Here is a 19,849-nt window from a genome sequence, read left to right as displayed (position 1 = left end):
AATTATATTAATTTTCTCTTTCTGAATATTGTACTTATTGTGATTACAAAATCACCTTTTTTGTCAAAGTAAAAAAGTAATAAACACGGCATTATCCCCAAAAAATAAAATTAAAGCTCTATTTGAAACACATGATCGTTTAAATTGTCTTTTCTTTACTTACCTATGCTCAAATGCTGCTCTTGCATATATCCTCCAAAAAATGAGTGATAAGGTGAGGACGGAGGTGATAAGAGCGAAGGTGATGATGGGGATGAGAGCGGAGGTGACGGTGGTGATGAGAGCGGAGGTGACGTAGGTGATAAGAGCAGAGGTGACGGAGGTGATGAAAGCGGAGGTGAGGTAGGTGATAAGAGAGGAGGTGACGCTGGTGATAAGAGAGGAGGTGACGTTGGTGATAAGAGAGGAGGTGACGCTGGTGATGAAAGCGGAGGTGAAGTAGGTGATAAGAGCGGATTTGATGAGAACGAGGGTGTCGTAGGTGATGAGAGCGGAGTTGACGTAGGTAATGAGAGCGGTGGTGATGATGTTGGTGAGAGCTTAGGTGGTGGCGATACTGTGAGCGGTGGTCGGAGGGGAGGTAACGTGGGTGATACGAGCAAAGGTGACGGAGGAGACGTAGGTGATAAGAGCGGAGGTGATGAGAACGAGGGTGTCGTAGGTGATGAGAGCGGAGTTGACGTAGGTGATGAGAGCGGTTGTGATGGTGTTGGTGAGAACTTAGGCGGGGGCAACGCTGAGAGCGGTGGTAGGAGGGGAGGTAACGTAGGTGATAAGAGCAGAGGTGACGTTGGTGATAAGAGTGGAGGTAACAAGTACAAGGGTGTCATAGGTGATGAGAGCGGAGTTGACGTAGGTGATGAAAGCGGTGGTGATAAGGTTGGTGAGAGCGGTGGTGATGGTGTTGGTGAGAGCGGAGGTGAAGGCGACGCTGGGAGTGGTGGTGGAAGCAGAGGTGGGGACGGGGCTTGAGTTTGTATTATCTGTTGCTGTTGTGTCATATGATGTACTATGCCCACTTGTGGCTGATGAGCTTCTGTTACAGGTAATGTACCACTACCTGAACCTCTTTCACCGGCACTGCATGGAAGGCCAATGTGATAATTTGGAGCATAATGGCCAGGTACCTGCAAGGCATATATATTTATAACCTATCTGCTCATCAAACTGCTCATTTAAACTAAATATAGTGACCAAAAATATCAAACAGTTTGCCGACCAAAAAATAAAATAATACCTGTGGTGGTGCTACAGCTGGTGGTGTGCTATATTCCCGACTTCCTTTACTTAATGTTTTTTTGGACACTACCGACACTGAAACAAAAATATTGTTTGTGATTATCTTCGTAACGGGTTATTTAAATAAAAATATATAAGTACGGATTACCTATTGTCAATAACGGTTGTTATTATATATAGTCCAGGATATGACGGCTTTCTGCTCAGAATTCTTTTTTATGAATAGATTTGCTTAAAAATTTTAACACTCGCGGGTGGAAAAAGTTAATAAAAAAAATATGGTAGTCGCTAGAATAGTATCTTTTAAGACAAAAATGTTCTTTAGAGGTTTTTCAATATTTTTGGAGATATTCGTGACTAAAAGAACACGTCAAAAAAGCTTGTTTTAAACGGATTTTCGCGAATAACTCCAAAAAATAAGACTTTATCAGGAAAACTGTTTAGGTATAAAGTGAACCTTATAAAATAAAGAGATTCGTTTTTTATTATTAACGTAAATTTAAAACTCTTTAAAATGTCTTCTGGTAAAAGTGATTTGCATGGAAATTAAGGTAAGTTATAACTAAAATAAAGTTCGTTTATATTTTCTGTGACGCAGGAGGTAACAAACTCACCACCACCAAAACCACCTGGTTGAAACATTCTGGAAGTTTAATTGGTGTAGAAGGTTTAGTTTTCAAAAAAAAATCAACGACTAAAAAAGATACAGAAAAATGCTACAATATAAAAAAAAAACAGATTTACAGACTACATTTAATAAAGATTTTGATTTTTTTATTTCTTTAAACTAAAAATTGAACGGAATATAGTCTATTTTAAAAGCTACAAAGTAGGGTATATTACATTTTTTTCAAGCTCTTCGTTTTAAAAAAGATTGCGCTGAAAAGACTTGAAGATAGTGCTAAACCTATGCGAATACAACCTTTAAACAATTATATCTCGTTCAATTTTTAGTTTACAGAAATAAAAAAAATCAGAATCTTCCGTAAAAAGTTGTTTTTTTTTGTGTTCTAGCATTTTTTCTGTATCTTTTTAGATTTTGAATTATTTTGAAAAAAGTGGGATTTTTAGAGGAATTTCGAAAATCTTATCTTTACTTTAAATTCGGATTTTTTTAAAAATAAACCTTCTAAACCAATTAAACTTCCAAAATGTATCGTTTTTATAAAAATGAACAAAACTTTAAATGAACAGCGAATAGTTTCACCCATGGTGGTTTTTTGCGAGGGTGAGTTTGTTACTATCTGCGTCACAAAAATATAAGCAGACTTTATTTTAGTTAGAACTTACCTTAATTTTCATACCAATCACTTTTAGCAGTCGTCACAAAAATGGCTGCATTTTGCAAACAAACGGCAAGTTTTTTATAAAAACTTACCGTTTTCCGCTTATTCAACATTATATGTTTGGATCTTGGTATTGCATGAATAAAACTCTACTTTTGAACAGCCATAACATTATTAACCCTGCGTTGGTGTGGTGCCTAACTTATGTGTCTGGTGTGGTGGGGTGTGACATGCCCCATAGCAAAATACGTCTTGGAAAATTCAATACTTGAGTATCTGCATCAAAAGTATATACTTTTCGTTTGAAATAGTGCGTACTATTAAAAAAATTGAAAAAGTATTATCAGCTCAAACAATTTATTGCACAGTTCAAAAATAGCAGAAATAGAAACTTAAAATCATGAAATTCTGAAATGGAAAAAAAAAACTAAAGACTTCTGAACACAAAAAACAACACAATTTTCTTTATTGACTTATAATAATAAACAAGATATATATAAACAAGAAACATAAAGAATAATACATACATCAACAAAAGTTACAACATCATTTACTGACTTTCCTATCATTTACTGACTTTCCTCGGTGACGCAAGTATCGCATTTGAAACATGCGTGTCCTAAACAAACAAAATGTCTGCAATCATAACACACGTAGCGACTTTTTCTGTCTCTTGTTCTGGGACACACTACACATCTACCTTGTACTTTCTAACATTTAGGCAACGGTTCATCACAGTCTGCAGTCTTATAGCCCGGTGCCTCACGCAGTTTTCTCGGCAACCGAGGATTCTGTTGTTTTTCTTTCATATAATCTGCTATCAGTGACAAACTATGATATTTCAAATATTTTCGACGCTTCAGTGTATAGTCATTATTGTTGATCTTATAGATTACTTGGGAGTTACTTCCACACATATTCAAGAGGGTATATAATACTGTTAACGGCCACCTTTTGCTGTTTCGGGAAACGTCGTATCTACCTGATAACTGGTCAATGGTGTCAACCCCTCCTTTAGTAACATTGTAGAATGTTACTAACATTTCAGACTTATTTCAGGCTTCCTACTGTTCCTTGTGTTGACCATTGTGGAAGTAATTTGCTTCTCGTTCTTTCGGACAGTACCCACAGATGTTAATCGGTGTTCTTCAAAAAGTTGTTGCATTATTGGATAATTAGTGAACCAGTTATCGAATGTGATATTTCGTTTGCTGCCAGACACTGGTGAAATCAATAGTAAAACTACATCTGTAAGCTTCGTACTCAGTTTGAAAGGACCATCCGATTGAGAACCACAATAAATTTCCAAGTTTGTAGTATAATAACATCTTGAATCAACTAAAGCAAAGATTTTGATTCCATAACGAGCCGGTTTATTTGGAACGTATTGCCGAAAAGGGCACCTGCCACGAAATGTCTCCAATTTTTCATCAACAGTGAGATACATGCCAGGTGTATAGGCAGACTGAAAATTGTCAAATACTCTTTAGAAAACACCTCTAGTTGGGACCAATTTATCGATTTTGATTCTATCTACGCGTGTAGCTCCATTGTCAAACCGCAAGCACCTTAGCAGAAATTGAAAGCTTTTTAGCCCATTTCGTCACTTTATCTCTGCCCCAATAATATCTAGCAAACGTACTCACATCATCTCCATTCTCCTGTTCACTTTCATCTTTGCCGCCATCTTGTTCTGTGTTTGTGTCAGTACTTTCAGTAACATTGTCGAGCTGCACTTCGTCTTCGGAATCAGGAATAGCCTCATCTTCATCACTTTGTACTTCTTACCAGAATCTTAGCAACCTTGCTTGCTCTTGTTCATAAGTACACACATTCATAACACATTTTGACTGACTGACTGACGTCAGAGGTGTGGTGGGGTGTGACATACCCCTGCGGCATATTCTGACATCTACGTAAGTGGGTACTGAAGAAATTATGAAAATAACAATGCTACTCCATAGAGTGATGTTATAGTAACAGCTACTGAACAATAGAGGGCGGTAAGATGCTGTTTTTGAGAGAAATTCCATTTTTTTCATGCGTGGGGTGTATTACACCCCACCACACCAACGCCGGGTTAATATTAAGTTGACGGTATTGTGACGTTAAGTGGCCTGACTACACCCTCGAAAGTGCATATATGCGCTTTTCTGATATTTTAAATTGGTTATGAAATGACCCAAGAAATCTAAAAAAACCTAAAAAATATGTATCTCGGAGCAACAACCGGTGATTTTTGGACAATTTCTGCCCGGCAACCTTCTGATTTGTTTAACAGGGACATTTTTGAACAGGAAGCTGTAAAGAAAACGAATCAGAAACATTTTTTCTACAGGGCGTCCTCACAACTTGGACTATAATACTTTTAAATCCATTTAGAATCATTTTTTTGTACGGTATTTTCTTTTTGTTGAGAATTAATGTTAATATTAATAAAATATATCAATGCCGTACAGAAATTTTTGATCGTAATATCCCACTTATCATAGGGAAATTAATTTCCCTCTTATGGGCACATGTACCGTGAAAAAAGTACGGCATGTCCAAAAATGTTATTATTGTACGCCACTAAATTTAAATTAGTGAGTTTCATATTGGCTTAAATCACCTCCCTTGTACTACTTAAAAATAGAGTGGTGCGCCCTCAAGATTTTTCAACCCTTTCAAACCTCAAATGCCAAAATTTTGTATTTTTGTTCTGCATTAGGTCGCAGGTCATTAATTCCTAAGTTGTAAATGTTGTACAAATATGTTTGGCCAAAATGCCCCCCTCCTTGAGTGGTAAGTTTATTTTACCTGTGTAGTCACCTGTACCAATAAAAATTGATGACATAGTTTCCAAAGTTGTTATTACATATTGTAGTACCTATTGATTTACATGTGATTCATGCTGGGTCAAACGACCCCTTAAAAATGTCCCATGGGCTTGTACTCCATTCTGATTATGCTGGTTGGTTGTCATTATATTTTATTTATTAAATAAACCTTCAATTCATTCAAAAATAAGAAAAATATTGTTTTTTCAGTTTTGAAGGAAAATTATGTTTTTATTTCAATACAGTTAACATCCCCATTATTTCGGAATAAACGCGGCATTTCTTTGAAATCGATGTTTACCGTCAACGGGCGATATATCGACCGAATTAACTTATTGCCTCCAGGAGCGGTTATTTTAACTGTTAGTTTTTCATTTGATTCAATCATTAATAATTCAATCCGCATAATTAAAAATAGCATAAAAACATTCGCTAATCATAATGATTCGTCTGTTACGGTACTATTCGACGGAATATAAATATTATAGTATTTCGGGCAATACCGTAAATAAACAACATCACAGTCGTTTTGGCTATCATTAGAAAGATAAAATGCACTTTTATATATTAAAACTATCCATTACAGAATATTTTTATAAATATATTTGACTTGCGATTTGACCTTTTGTCAATACGGTTTGAAAGTAAACATTTCTATCTTTTCTATGACTAATTGATTGATCGTGTCAACTAATATCAGGATTATGCCGAAGTATATTACTTATATTGGTCAAACAGAGAAATTATGTGTCTTACCTAATACATAACTTTTTGCAGGACTTCAGCCAACATGTCCAAAGAGAAGAAACAAGTACCACCTGATGGGGGTTGGGGATGGGTTGTGGTTATTGGTGTTAGTATTGTTAATGTAAGTATTTTTTATTACTAGTAATATATTTAAGGGTGCAAATAAAGTAGTCATAGAAAAATATTAAAGTCCTACCATATCAAGTGTCATAATACAACATTTCCTCTCGTAATACATCTAAAAGACAAATAATTTATAGACGTACCCACAAAATTTAAAAAGAAATAATAACATTTATAGATTTTTCGCAGTACCTACTGCTGTGATATTATTCTATAATAGTCCAGGCGGGATCTGTCAAAAAGAGGATCATAATGCACATTTTCCATAGGAGTTTATTTTTTTGCTGGAATCACTTCAGGATGTACCTTGTATCATGATACTATAACAAACAAGGTATGCTCACTTGCCGTTCTAATTTTAATCGACTTTGCGCATGACGTTATAGCGAGACAAAGCCAGGGGACTTGTGTGGATCTTATTTTAACGATGCATCATATGGCAACGTTGTTCCATTACTGTAATGGACAACTTCGAAACTTAAACTGTTAACGGTAAGTATACCTCGATGCCATATCTTGCACTAAGAAGTCATTACTAGTTATTTTCTGTGAAAACGTGGTTTGAAAATTAATAAGTAATTTGTAAAATTAATTAAAGAAATATATGAATCTTCGATTTGATTGTGTGTATTACAAACAAAATAGATATTGCTACAAAACATAAATTAAATATAAAAGGCCGGTAAAATGTAAAGAATTTGAAACATAAGGAAAAGCAGGTCATACTTCAGACTTTATGAATATCATTTAGACATTTATTTTACAATCTTCGTGATTTGTCTCTTGCGGATATTGTAATTATCTTTAATATTTTTATTTAGAATTAGTATTTTAAAATACATTTTACATATAAACAAAGTAATTTTACATCTTCGCTAGCATTTACATTTTTTGCAGCTTCTATTAGGTTTTTTAAATAATTTTTAGTTATTTTTAATTTGTTGCCATTATAACTACGAAAAATATGTTCTAGTTCACTATATTTAGTTACAAATTCCAGTGTTAGTTTGAGTAAACCACCCTCAGAAACGTGGTTTACCCAAGTAAACGATTTATCGTTAGCGTCCGGAATATATCCAAGTATTTCTTTTTTTGTAACTTAAATGCAATGAATCCGGCTAAATTTTCCAATCCATCCCATTCCAGGTCTTTTATATTCGAATTAATAAAATCTTGATGACTGTCAATTAAATCTTCAGGGTTAATTTCTGTATCACGACTAGGAAGGTTTAGCGAGGAAAAGATCTCTTCAGTGACAATTTCATAATTAATTATACTATTAGTAGTAATATTCCACTATATTTTTTCTTTTAAACAATAGTCAGCTTCTGTAAAATGTTTTGATCATATTCTCCCGGTGTTTACATTAAATTTGTCTCGCTGAAAACACTTGAAGAACCATACTTTACGCATTTGTTTGTCTCTAGGAAACACAAAAAAACGACACTTCAAAAAAGTTTTACTTTTTTTATTATAATTGTTTAAACAACCCACCACTGCACAATACATTATGGCAACCAAATAATTAGTCTTTATAAAGTAGCTACAGGTAGTCGAGAGGAAAGTTGCGTACGATAAATAAATTAGGTGATATTAACACAGTAAACTGAATGTTTTCACCACAAAATTTATATAACAATATAATATACAAAGTCTTTACTACATCAATGAATAAATAAAAATCTCATTCACTACGTTTTAAAGCACACAGGATAGCAACAGATAGAGCATTTAACTTGACATCATTAAAGTTGTCTCGGGTTACGTCACAGGTGTGCGAGGGAGATGCAAGAACATGCACGTTGACTTATCTTGTTAGTTATAGTATCATGACCTTGTATCATGATATGTGCCAATCGCAAACCGTAAGGTTTAATTTTTATTTAACAAAATCTGAAAAAAAATCGATCATTTTTGTTTGATGTGCCCTTTCGCCTATAACTCGAGAGATATTGCTCTTACAAAAAAACTTATACAAGGTAAAAGTTTCGTTTTTAAATTTTACATATTAGATAAGCTAAATATTAAAAATTTAATGTTTATTGTTTAAAAAATAGCAATAATTGGGGGAAAAGTGCAAAAAATGGAGTTTTTCCTTTAAATTTTTTTATAGTCCTTAGACATAACTTACGACTTACGGCATTCATATTCCGCCTAGAAAAACTTTATAATACTACTGAAACGTGTGCTAAATTTCGTTAGGATAGGTATAACAATTTTGCATAATAATTTTGCAATACAGGGTCTGCAAAAAAAATTGCAAATTTTCAAAACTATCATCATCATCATATTTGGCTCGACAATCCTCTGTGGATTCTGGTCTGCTCTAAGATTCGTCGCCATTCTGTTCGGTTTCTGGCAACGTGTTGCCATCTTCTGATCTCTAGTATAACTAAGTCGGTCTCAACTCCATCTAACCACCTAATTCGCAGTCGATACTTCTTCCCCCGATAGGTGTTCCTGTCTTAGGTCTTTAACAATCATATTCGTATTATGTGACTCTATTACGACATCTGGTTCATTAAAGAGTAAAACTTAAAATTATATCTTCTGCGCCATTGCCCTTGATCGTTTATAGCTCCAAATATTTTGCGGAGTATCTTACGCTCGAATATTCCCAGAAGTATTCCATCTCCTTTTGCGTTAGAGTCCATGTTTCCGCCCCATATGTGAGGACCGGCCTCAGCAAGGTTTTGTATACAATCATTTTAGGTTTTCTTTAGATATTTCTCGAGTGGAATTGTTTTTGTAGTCCATAGTATGTCCTATTTGTAAGGTTTATTCGTCTTTTAATTTCTTCGCTTGTTTTGTTGGTAGTAGTCACTAGCGAGCCAAGGTATGTGAAGCTGTCAACACGTTCAAAGCTATGACGTCCAAAGACTGTTTCCCATTCCTCATTTGCTGTAGCATCCACACTGGAGCTAATCGCCTTTTTTATGTAACGGGCATATCACACCTTGAGACCATTCACAGGACATAGTCCCATTTTGCTAGACAAGAAGTAAAAGTTTATGCAGTGCTTGTAGCAGGGCCTCGCCACCATTCTTGTAGAACTCACTACAAATTTGATCAGTTCGTGGTGATTTATTATTTTCACGCTTTTTAATGCCTTAGCAACCTCTTCAGTGGTAGGTGGTCTTTCGTTTGGATAGCTTCAAATCATTTCGATCTGCTACAGTGTTATCCGCTTCTTCGATACAATGACCGTTCAAAATTATGCTGGACACAAAATAAGTAGGTACTCAAAATAGTCGATTTTTTTTACCTTTATAGAAAGGCTCAAAATTTCAACGCACTTTTAAAAATTGAAATCGGTCAACTACAAGAGCCTAGGGAATTTTTTAAAAGTATGAACAATGTTTTCAAATAATATGTCATTTTCAAATTTAATAAACTTATGAATATAATATATAAAATATATTATAAAATTGCTAAAATAAATTAATTTTAATATGTAAATTATTTTAAAAATGTAGAATTTTTTTCAAAAAACCAAAATTTCTATAGTCCTGCCATAAATATTGATACAAGTGTAAACGCGTCTTGTACGGTTGACAAACTTCTTCTTCTTTAAGTGCCGTCTCCCGATCGGAGGTTGGATATCATCATCACTATCTTTACTCTATCTACTGCTGCTCTGAAGAATTCTATAGAACTGCATTTAAACCAGTCCCTTAAATTCTTCAACCATGACACTCTCCTTCTTCCTTACTCCTTCCTCCTCTTATCTTTCCCTGTATTATCAGCCTTAGCAGTTCATATCGCTGTCCCCTCATTACGTGTTCCAGATGTTGTAACTTTCTTATTGTTATTGCGTTTATTATTTCGCATTCTTTGCCCATTTTGAAAAAATGGTTGACAAACTGAACGCACCTAAAAGTAATGTTGGCATTACTGACAGTTGCCATGTACACAATAAATTCGTCAAAACATTCCAGTATTCCAGTCTAGTTTGAGCCTTTACGATGGAGTGGATAGACAAAGAGAACCGTGTTGCTGTCATTGATCTTCGTAAGTGGAATAGAAAGAGCTTGTATTTTTTAATTACGTAAAATCATTAAATGTTACGCGTGTTTTTGAGTATGTTACTATTAAGATGTTTTTAGATACGGGAGGGGTAAGTGACCGTAAAAGATCCAACCGGCCTCGTTTGGCACCTAACGCGGTTAAGAACGCGTCAACGCGATCAAGAATTAACCGAAATCCTGTCCGTAAACAAAAAACCATGGCTCGGGAAATGGATATTGCGCCGAGAACCATGAGTCGCATTATCAAACAAGCCTTGGGACTTTCAAACGAAAAACATAAGGATAATGCCTTACTGTTGCATTAAAACAAAATAGGAAAAAAATCAAGACGGTTGTTGTCGTTTTACGGTAAAGAGTGTTACAAAGAAATCCCTCTTACGGATGAAAAAATTTTTAGCATGGAGGAAACTTTTAATAAGCAAAATGGTCATTCAAGGAAGCCCGCGAACTAGTGCCAAGGATCGAAAGAATCATTTTTCCGCCTCAGTGATGGTTTGGTGGGGAGTGTCCTATGAAGGCGTCACTTTTTTACATTTTTGTGAAAAGAGCGTTAAAACAGCGGCCAGAAATTATCAACGGGATATTTTAACAAATTTAGTGAAGCCCATAAATCATACTATGTTTCAAAATAGATCATGGATATTTCAACAGGACTTTGCACCTGGGCATAAAGCCATAATTACTCAACAGTGGCTTGTAAAGCATGTACCCGAATTTATTAGTAGTGACGATTGACCGCCAGCCAGCCCAGATCTTATTCCACTTGACTACAAATTGTGATCAGTTTTCGAGGGTGTGGTCTTTACAAGACGATAACTAAATGTAGAGTCCATGAAGCAGGTGCTGGTGGAAGCTGTGAACTAGTGTTGCCCAAAATCGGTCTTGGTCTTGCAGTCTTGGTCTTGTTCTTGCGTTTTTGCAAGACCAAGACCAAGACCAAGACCGCCTAATTTTAGCAAGACCAAAACCAAGACTGACCATGCAAGATTTAAGCAAGAACAAGACTAAGCCTGCGAGACTCTTGCGTCTTGCAGTTAGGACTGAGTGTGGTTTTAGCGAGTATAGTAATTCGGGTATATGCTTAAAGACTCTATGAGATGCAAAAAATATGTAATAAAATTTGAAAAACTGGACTTATGCGAATTACAAACAATACCATAAACATACATACCGAATTAAAATATTCATTAAAAAAACACATTTGACACGTGCTCAGAGGTCATAATTACAATGTAAAAATCTTAATCTCTCTAATCATAAAAATAATCTTCTTGCATTGCGACGCCGACAGTAATATCGTATCGATATTTTTTAAAATATGGCACCCTAGCTAGTCAGGAGTAATCTAAATAAACAAATCTTATCGGCCTAAGGCTATAAATTGTTTCTGCTGAGTGTACGATGAGATCATTCGGTTAAAGAAAATTTGCTGAAAGAGTCAAAAGTAACGAGACAAATTAATAACAGATAATGTCGCCTACCATGTAAACAAAATACCGAAGTAAGGATATATAATTTTCGGTTTGTTATTAGATACTTAGGGTATTGGATAGTAACAAACATAAATTATAGTAGTATAGTAGTTACTTTTTCGACATCACTTAACTTCATTCCCAATTGAGCTTTCCTTTGAGTCTAATGTAATAATTGTTTTTCATCTAATCCTTGTTGTTCCCGGAGTGACAAGTTTACAGTTTTACATGAGGGACAAAGATTCAAATAGTTCTAGTCGGAGTAATGAGCGTTGGAGTTATAGATCTCAAAGCCCTAAAGCAAATTTGATGAGTTTTTCGAAATAATTTATGCATCCCAAATTGTTTTCTGTAAATTGTGCCTACATAGGAAGGTTAAAATGAAAATGAACACCAGACACACGTCAGGTTTAAGGAAGCATCTAATATCTTTTCACAAAAAGAAATTACAAATATTTCTTCCTGAAAAAACAAAATTCGGTGGAGATATTACAAGCTTTTTAATAACCGCTAGAAAAAGTGGAAATGTAAAAAATATACTTATTACCTTATTACCAATTACATATATTATCTACCTGCTATTTTAGTTTGGTAAATTAATGTATTTATTAAGTAGGTATCTCCTTAATTTAAAACAACTTCTTTTGATTATCATTGCTTTTTTACCTATTCTTTATTCTTTATTTTTTATTTAACTATAAGTTAGTTTTTTATATAAAAGTAGAAATAAGATTGGTAAAAACATTTATTTTGCTTTAATAAGTGGATTATAGTTTGTTATCTGATCACCTAAAAAATCTGTGCCCTTGAGACATGTATGTGGATTTTTTGCCCATCATGTCCATCAATTCCTTTCTAGACAGATAATATTCTTTAAAGTACAGGCATGCTGATGTCATTAATTTGTTTTTTTTTTGTGTTATAACCACGTTTTAGCACATGTAAGCGTAGTAAATGCAAACGTTTATTAAGAAACAGATTGACTTCCGTGGGGCATGGTAGATAGATGAGTTAATTAGAGCATAGGCACAGATCGCTTAGATCGTGGCTTCAAACCCCACCCGATGTCAGTTGTTTAGACATTTATTTATTTGATTGGTCTTTATTATTCTTCTTCTTCTTCATGTGCCGAGCTCGATTGTCGAGCGTTGACTATCAAATTGACTATAGTAATTTTGTTGACGGCAGCTCGGAAAAGAGATGCAGAGGATCTGTTAAACCAATCTCTCAGATTTCTAAGCCATGACGTTCTTCGATCTTTATTATGGCTTATTATGGCTATGTTAATTCAAGCTTAAAATGTACTTACTCTGTTACGTTGTTCTAAGATCTAAAGTAACGTTTAATAAATAGCAATAGGCTAATAGGTAACTGCAAGACTTGCAAGACTCTTGCTGCAAGACCAAGACCAAGACCAAGACCGGAAGTGCAATACCAAGACCAAGACCAAGACCAGGTGCATTGCCGCAAGACCAAGACTGTCTAAGTCTCGTCTTGTTCTTGCATTTGGGCAACACTACTGTGAACAATTTCCCTAAAGATGTCATCCGTACAGCAATCGATGAATGGCCTAACAGATTTCGGTGCTATATTCAGGAAAATGGTGGCCATTTTCAATATTTTTTTTTTGTAAAAGAAAGACGGTATTAGATTTTTAGATTTAATTTCGATGCAGAGCATCCGCCAGCCGCTTATATGTATTTCAACCTCATTAGGTATCATCAGAGCGACATACGCAGTTGCTCTGAATCGAAACTAAATTTCTTCCGTCGTAATACAATAATTATAAAAGATTTTTTGTAGTCCATTATATTAGTAATAATGTGTGTAAAAATTTTTCAAATCAAACCAGTAGTTAATTTTTTTTAGTTAAATACCTTGTATCAATATTTATTGCAGGACTAGGCTTTGTTTTTTTTCTATCACTTGCCTCATGATAAATATATGTATATCTCTGCACATTCTCTCTCAGCATTCGTTCTTCTCGAGCCTTTTTCTTTGCTTCACTTGTTGTCTGAGGGTAAGGTTCTTCTCGTGTAATATGTAATAATATTCGCTTATAACCACAATAATTTCTTAATAAAAGAAATTAATAACAATATTCTCACGATGTTAAATATCTTGTTTGTTTCAGCTATGTACGAGATCAATAGAGCAATCCTTTGGACTCCTGTTCGGAGACCTTCTTCGAGAACTAAACATCGAAACAACAGGAGCTGCAGTTATAATGAGTTCTCTAGATGCTTTAGTCAACTTTTCAGGATTGCTAGTAGGACCTTTAATTCGTGCCTTTTCCTATCGTAAAATTTCTCTTCTTGGAACAGCGTTGTGTAGTCTTGGATTGGTACTTACTTTCCCTGCAAGAAGTATGGCGCATATTCTTATTACCTACAGTATTGTTAATGGTAAGAATTGTTATATGTATTTAATTACAGTTGAATAAATAACATCTTCGTTTGTAGCAAAAAACTCCAGATCATTAAAATGTAGAGAATAAGTTGTTTGGAAACATTTAACAATATCTATGGACGTTGCATAAAAAATAATTTAATTTTAAAGAGATGAAGTAAGTATCTTCATAGAAATGGTGGCGTTTTAAGTCATCTTTAAAATATTGAAATTATTTAACCGTTTTTGTTCAAGCCATTGTTCGTATTTATTGTTTTAATGATTTGACAACTTTTTCATAATATCATAATTTAATTGTATCAATTATTATCCGTTTGGCGGAGAAAGTATTTTATCTTAATTACATAAAAAGTCGATAGTTTATAGCAGTCTTTGTTATTCGATATCTGTTATAGCAAATATAAATACACCCAGTAGCCCTCGAATCATCGATAGTTCCAAACAAAAGATAAATAATTGAACTAAAATCAAAAAACAAAACTAAGAGCAACATTATCGAGTGATCTTAAACCAAAACGGGTTCTGACCAAGTTGATTGGCAATCAACGCACGATGTAGAACAGATAATTAAAAAAACAAGGACACATAATGGCATTTTTGTGAATTGTTCGTCTTCTATATAGTAGTTTATTTTCGATAACCAGTTTTTTGCAGCATCCAGTAGGTTGAGTTAATGACTTAGAATATCGTTATAGATACAGCATCTATAAACCTTGTAACGATGGCTTCGCCAGCGGAGATGCACCACCTGAAACGATATAAAACGCCAGCCGTCCAACGCATCAGAAAACCCCTGATTAGTATTTCAATACTCTAGAAGCGACGCCATTATGACATCGCAGATTCTAACAATATGCAAGCTAAAAATGTTCAACCGAAAGAGCCGTTTCCAAATGTATAGCTGGTAACACGCGAAGGTACCCCACAGTACAGCATGGCTAACAACCTTTCTCACCACAACGACACTTACACTGACTAACTACTGCTTCTTAGCAAACCGCTTGTCTTCCCAATATCTCCTTCACCAACACAAACTGCTTTCGCAGATTGATGTCTGCTCTTGCCAACTCTCTCCCTGGCAAGGGAGCTCACACTTTGAAGAGGCGTCCCGACTAAACGGAGTATAAACAACGTTACACACAATAGAAAACCGAGTTCGAACCGGAGAACGGACATGGTAAGAACTCCAACCCCGGTTCTTTGATTATTGATTAAAGACCAAACCGTCCTTTCTGTCAGCAACTATTGAATTATCGCTTTCCATTCCTTGTCCGTATCGAGTAGTGAACGATCGGACACTCCTAACCAAGACTAAGTATTGATTACTCTTCGCCGATGTTTGAGTATTGACCAATACATCGTCCTTTGCCATCAAACATCCTAGTATCGCCAATATTTATTGTTTGCAACATCGGACCGCAGCGCCGTCGATTTTATTGAATAGGATTCGTATTTTTATTTTATCGTACATATTATACAGAAGTTGATTTTATTTTGTCAATTATCTGAATATAGTCATATGTCATAAGTAAGCCAGTTGCGATTCAATTTTTGAATAGAGTTCGTGCTAAATTTAAACCACGGTAAGTGGGTTCTTTTGAAGTGAGGGAATACTTATCTTTGAGATAACTTTCTTTCTATTTGAGAAAATTTTATGGAGTGTTGATACTTCTGCAGTGCGTTCTAGCTCCTCCCACGGCCTTCTGCACAATTTTCTTTTTGCCCATCTCAGTTCTTTGTTATATTCCTCAGAGCTTTGCAGTAATCGCTTTACGCACTGGATCTTTTGACGAAAATAAATTTTCGTGGCTTTTCATGGCTAAATTAAACTTACGGCCTTTGATTGTCTTATAACGTTGAGATGACCTCTTCAAATCGTTCGGAAGCCGTGTCTAGGTCCAGTGTACGCCTCAACGTCCTTTAAAACTGCCTAAACAGTCTACTTGATATGTCTCCCAGTTTGTTTTGAGTGAGTAATAATAAGTTTCCTTAATAGGTTCTTCTTCTTCTTCTCCTCCAGCCTGTATTCGTCCACTGCTGGACATAGGCCTTTTCCATTTGCTTCCATTGATTTCTACTCTTGACAATTCTCATCCACTGCTTGCCCGCGACTTGTTTGATATCATCTGCCCACCTCTTCTGTGGTTTGCCTACTCCTCGCCTGTTCTCTCTTGGTCTCCAGTTTGTTAATCTCTGTGTCCATTTTTCGGGAGTATCTCGGGCAACATGTCCGACCCATTGCCACTTGAGCCTTGCTATACGTTCTGCGACATCAGTAATCTTTGTTCTTTCCCGAATGTCGATATTTCGAATCCTGTCTCGCTGTTTGGGTTGTACTGAGCTGCTCTAAGGTTTTCTTTGTAAAGGCCATGGTCTCCAGTCCATATGTAGTTATAGGCAAGATACATTTGTCATAAACTCTACGTTTTAGACACATTGATATATCTTTAGTCTTCAAGATAAAGCTTAACTTGTCGAAAGCTACCCAAGACAATTGTATGCGTCTTTTTATTTCGCCTATTTGGTTTTCTTTGCCGATTTTAATGGCATGTCTAAGATATATATATATATATATATATATATATATATATATATATATATATATATATATATATATATATATATATATATATATATATATATATATATATATATATATATATATATAGTGGTCTACATTTTCAAGACTGACGCTGTCAATAACAATATTAATTTGTAAATTACTCATTACTTTTGTTTTCTGAAGGTTCATTTTAAGACCTATTTTATTTGACTGCTGATTTAATTCCTTGAGCATTTGCTCCAGTTCCTTGATATCTGTACTAAATAATACTATGTCGTCCGCAAATCTCATATGACTCAAAGGTACACCATCAATCTTTAGACCTTTTTGCTCCCAGTCGAGCTGTTTGAATACATTTTCCAATGCTAAGGTAAACAGCTTTGGTGAAATAGTATCACCTTGTCTAATACCTTTACCAAGAAGCATTTTTTCAGTTTTTTAATAGGCTCAATACTTGCTATTTCAACAGAGATGTGTCGATGGTCTGAACAACACACCTCATCTGACACATGCCATTTTCTAGCCCTTGCCCACTGGCCATGGTGTATAAAAAGTATTAGCGTGTGTATGTACGTGTTTGTGTGTCTGTTGAATAAAATGTGGGTAATATTCAATTGACAAATCTACTGTAATGACATATAGGCAGCCTCTATACTATGTTTTCAGTCAATCCAAAAGTGTTAATTTGGTTATACTTTATTCACACCTGTCCTATTTAACCATAGGATGTTCCCTATCAGTCAATGGGACGCGCCGTACCGGAGTTAATATAAGACGACTATGTATCTACACAAACATATATATATATATATATATATATATATATATATATATATATATATATATATATATATATATATATATATATACCAAATGAGGATATATAGCTTATGGATTTTGTCCATACCTCTTTTTACCATTGCTTTAATTAATCCTTAGAACTAAAGGTTCCATGCATATCTGACTAAAATCCTGATTGTGATTGACGGTTCCATCAATACCATGTAACAGTTTTTCGCGGTATTGTCTCTATATCTCAGCGGTCAATGTAAATGAAAATATTTCATTTAAAATATCTTAACGAATTCACCACTCGCTTTCATTCCAAAATTTCTCTGGGGAACTCCTCCACAAAGTACATACATTAAGTTTAAATAAAAAAGTAGTTTTGTCTACGTCATCATTATTATTACGACTTCGCGTGCTGTAGGAAATTATTTTTTTATAAAAAGTATTTGCATGAAGATAAGACTCTTTATCGATTGTGAACCCCACACTTTATTTTTACTTTCAGCCGTTTCATCCGCTTATCGATTAGGTTTTTGAACTAGTTTTGTACCTACCGAACAATGGGAGGTCTGGATAAGACACGCAAACGGAAAATTTTGTGAGAAAAGGGTATTGAATTTTAAATTAGATTTTTGGAAATACATAAATAACAAATATTTACATTTTTCGTCAGTTTTCCAAAAATGATTTTTTCCATATTTGAAATTAAATAAGGTCATTTATGGAAAATATTAATTATAAGAAATCAAAACATGAACCTTGTATGTATCTAAATAAAAAGAGAAAATAATAAAATTATGGTCGTAATTTTGTGTTTTCAAATGATGAATGTGAAACAAGCAGACAAAAAAATAAGCTGAAAAGTAAATTTGTTAGTAAAGATTTATGTAGAATTCAGGAATGTTTAGATACGCAAATGAACTTTCATCCAAATAAATGTTAAAAACTATATTATTCAGTTGTTAAAGAGATTTAACATGAGTGATGCTAAAAGAGATAAAACTCCAATTGAACGAAAGTTATCTTTAACAATGGATGGTAGTAATAATTGTATTAGATAAATTTCCTTATTAGAGGCTAATTGACAGTTTGACGTACTTATCTGTTTTAACCAGACCAGATATATCATTTACAGTCAGTTTCTTGAACCAATTTAACGATGTATATGAGTCTCATTGGAAATGTACAAAAAGAGTCTTGAGGTATATAAAAGACACTATTAACTGTTCTCTGATTTACTCAAAAGATGATTAAGAATTACAAGGTTTTGTAGATACCGATTGGTTCAGCAATACATTAGATCGTAGATCCTTTACTGGATATGTATTGAAACTTTGTGGCTCTGCAATATCTCTTGGCAAAGTGCAAAACAAAAAGCGGTAGCTTTATCTCGCTGCGAGGCACAATGTATCACATATCACCTGTCAGGTGATCTAAGTGATTTAATTGAAAAAACTGAATGTATTATTTTATTTAACGATAATATAAAAGCATTAAACTTATCGGCAAATCTAACTTATCATAAATGAAGTAAGAATATTTATGTTAGATACCATTTTTTGAGAGACAATAATATCTGACACAATCATTAATGTAAAATATATGCCTACTGATGTTATGTCAGCTGATGTGTTGACCAAAGGTCTAGTTGCTAAAAAGCTGCTCAAATTATTAAAACTGATAGGTCGAAGTAACCTATAAATATTGCGTTATTGATAAATAGGGGTGTTAAAATATTGATATCAACTAAACAAAATTTAAATATTAGAGCCATATGTCATTTTCCGGAAGTTAAGGTTGATACAATGAAAACTGTAAATTGCATTCACTTTCGGAACAAAATAAAGTTATTTTTAACTGTATACTCAACTGGTTCGTTTCATTTACAAGTTTTAACAAAACCTACCAGGAATCGTAATTAGTAAAAGTATTAGCAAGTTGCTTAAAATTTTTGTATACATTGCTTATTTATAGAAAAAATTAAATACATATTCTTTTAAATCATGAATGTGTTGCTTATGTGAGTCCATTTTAAAAAGGTAAAAAATAAATAATTAGACTTACTCACAATCAGTTTAATTTTACTACCTCAGACGACCGGTATCGCTTTCTAAAATTTGCAAAGCATCATCAGGTCGGTGGTACAAAGTAAATTAAATGCTGAAATTATAAAAAGCATATATTAGGGTGCTGTCTTATAAGGATATAAATCAAAAAGTTATAGATCAAAAAAAGTTTTAGTAATTATGCCAATATTACATGTCTGTGTTAATTAATATGCATAAATTGCATTAGCAGACAGATTAACAACCCACAAATTGGTAAGAGAAAAAGTCTGTTGAATTGTGATACATTAGAAATAAACAAAATACTA

The 19,849-nt window shown here is 34.3% G+C and overlaps 2 protein-coding genes across 7 annotated transcripts in view; one reads left to right on the top strand and one right to left on the bottom strand.

The window, feature by feature from the left end:
- Positions 1-19,849, bottom strand: part of LOC140432410 (uncharacterized) — a 186,861-nt gene that overhangs the window by 91,782 nt on the left and 75,230 nt on the right. For both annotated transcript variants that reach the window (XR_011949800.1, XM_072520288.1), the window contains exons 9-10: positions 1,238-1,314; positions 164-1,127 (exon numbers count right to left, since the gene is read on the bottom strand). Coding sequence is in view for 1 of the 2 variants with exons in the window: in XM_072520288.1 (XP_072376389.1) it covers positions 164-1,127; positions 1,238-1,314 (1,041 nt within the window). In the remaining variant the exon portion in view is untranslated. The remainder of the gene's footprint in view (positions 1-163; positions 1,128-1,237; positions 1,315-19,849) is intronic.
- LOC140432411 (monocarboxylate transporter 14-like) overlaps positions 1-19,849 on the top strand; it is an 82,283-nt gene that overhangs the window by 40,786 nt on the left and 21,648 nt on the right. For all 5 annotated transcript variants that reach the window (XM_072520289.1, XM_072520291.1, XM_072520292.1 and 2 more), the window contains 2 exons: positions 6,122-6,212; positions 13,849-14,119. In XM_072520289.1, the coding sequence (XP_072376390.1) occupies positions 6,122-6,212; positions 13,849-14,119 (362 nt within the window). The remainder of the gene's footprint in view (positions 1-6,121; positions 6,213-13,848; positions 14,120-19,849) is intronic.

Source organism: Diabrotica undecimpunctata, chromosome 1 (genome assembly GCF_040954645.1).
Source record: "Diabrotica undecimpunctata isolate CICGRU chromosome 1, icDiaUnde3, whole genome shotgun sequence".
In the NCBI taxonomy this organism is placed as follows: domain Eukaryota; kingdom Metazoa; phylum Arthropoda; class Insecta; order Coleoptera; family Chrysomelidae; genus Diabrotica; species Diabrotica undecimpunctata.
This window is presented reverse-complemented; position numbering and strand designations above follow the sequence as displayed.